General features: G+C 38.6%; 1 protein-coding gene across 1 annotated transcript in view; it reads right to left on the bottom strand.

The window, feature by feature from the left end:
- LOC107093439 (protein SSUH2 homolog) overlaps positions 1-1,142 on the bottom strand; it is a 28,478-nt gene that overhangs the window by 7,789 nt on the left and 19,547 nt on the right. The window contains exons 8-10 of the mRNA XM_015388487.1: positions 601-693; positions 411-516; positions 23-130 (exon numbers count right to left, since the gene is read on the bottom strand). Coding sequence (XP_015243973.1) covers positions 23-130; positions 411-516; positions 601-693 — 307 coding nt within the window. The remainder of the gene's footprint in view (positions 1-22; positions 131-410; positions 517-600; positions 694-1,142) is intronic.

The following is a 1,142-nucleotide window of genomic DNA, read 5'->3' as shown; positions in this document are numbered from 1 at the left end:
ATGTTTTTAAACAGTTCATTACCTGTTGGAGGATGCGACTGGTGGAAGTGAAGCGACAAAGATGCTCGTTTATCAGTTTTGTTGAGACGTCACAGATCTCCTGATCAGGGAAACCTACGATTGGATAAACCTAGCAGAACAGAAAGAAGAAGATGCAATGTTTAATAGTTTAATCTTCTTTAAACTCATCCCCTGGACCCCAATGGCCCCCTTTCTTTAGTGGAAGATGTATTTAACCATTCTCAATTAGAACGAAGGTATCAAACCTCTTATTTCCATCTTCTTTATGGTGAAGCATTAGTAAGAAACTTAGTTTCAATGCATAAAATCCAAAGAGTAGATTCTGGCTGCTAAGACAGGGAATTAAGCATTTGGAACTTAATCATACACAAAAGAAGAGGTTGCTTTACCAGTACATTCTCATCAATAAAGAACGGGTCTCCAGACACCTTCTCAAACTTCTTGTCTGGAAAGTCCGGCTGACGGTCTGGAATGAAGTTACTGACGTTGTTTTTCCTAAAAACCGGTCATGAATAGACAAAAAAACTGTGAAGAACAGGCTGTTCAGAACCGATTCAGATGCGGGTTTTACTAACGCACCATGTGACTGTGAGCTGGATGAAGTGCAGCAGGTTCTGGGCCCCGTGACAAACGGAGCATGTCTTGTAGCCGTCCCCACGGCAACTCAAACACCTGGAGGTAAATAAAAAAATATGAAACATCATTCTGTGTTTTCTGGGTCATTGGTTTAATTTCAATTTTGTGTCATCGTGGAAGTTCCTCCATCTTTTCCTCCGTGTTAGTATTTATTTATTTGAAGGTCTTCACACGATACATTTATAATTTCACTTTTTTGTGATGTTTTTTTTTTTTTGGGCATTAGGTTGTTTACTATTATGGGTGCACACATTTAGTAAACACCTTTTGTTTGTTTGAATTAACTGCTTTTGAGTTATTATTTATGTTTATGCATTGTTTGTCTTTGTCTCATCTCCCACCCCTCCTCGTTTGGGTAGGCTAGCCTTTGTGTATAAATTCCCCTGTGTGTTCATTGTGTGAGGTCAGTTTTTTTGGTTTGTTATCCTGAGTTAGGTATGCCTTAGTTGTTTCCTTTGGGCACATTTTGGTATATTTTTTTTAGA

The sequence above is a fragment of the Cyprinodon variegatus genome, unplaced genomic scaffold, assembly GCF_000732505.1.
Source record: "Cyprinodon variegatus isolate N-32 unplaced genomic scaffold, C_variegatus-1.0 Scaffold424, whole genome shotgun sequence".
Classification (NCBI taxonomy): Eukaryota; Metazoa; Chordata; class Actinopteri; order Cyprinodontiformes; family Cyprinodontidae; genus Cyprinodon; species Cyprinodon variegatus.
The sequence above is the reverse complement of the archived record's forward strand: the minus strand, read 5'-3'. Positions and strand labels throughout refer to the sequence as shown.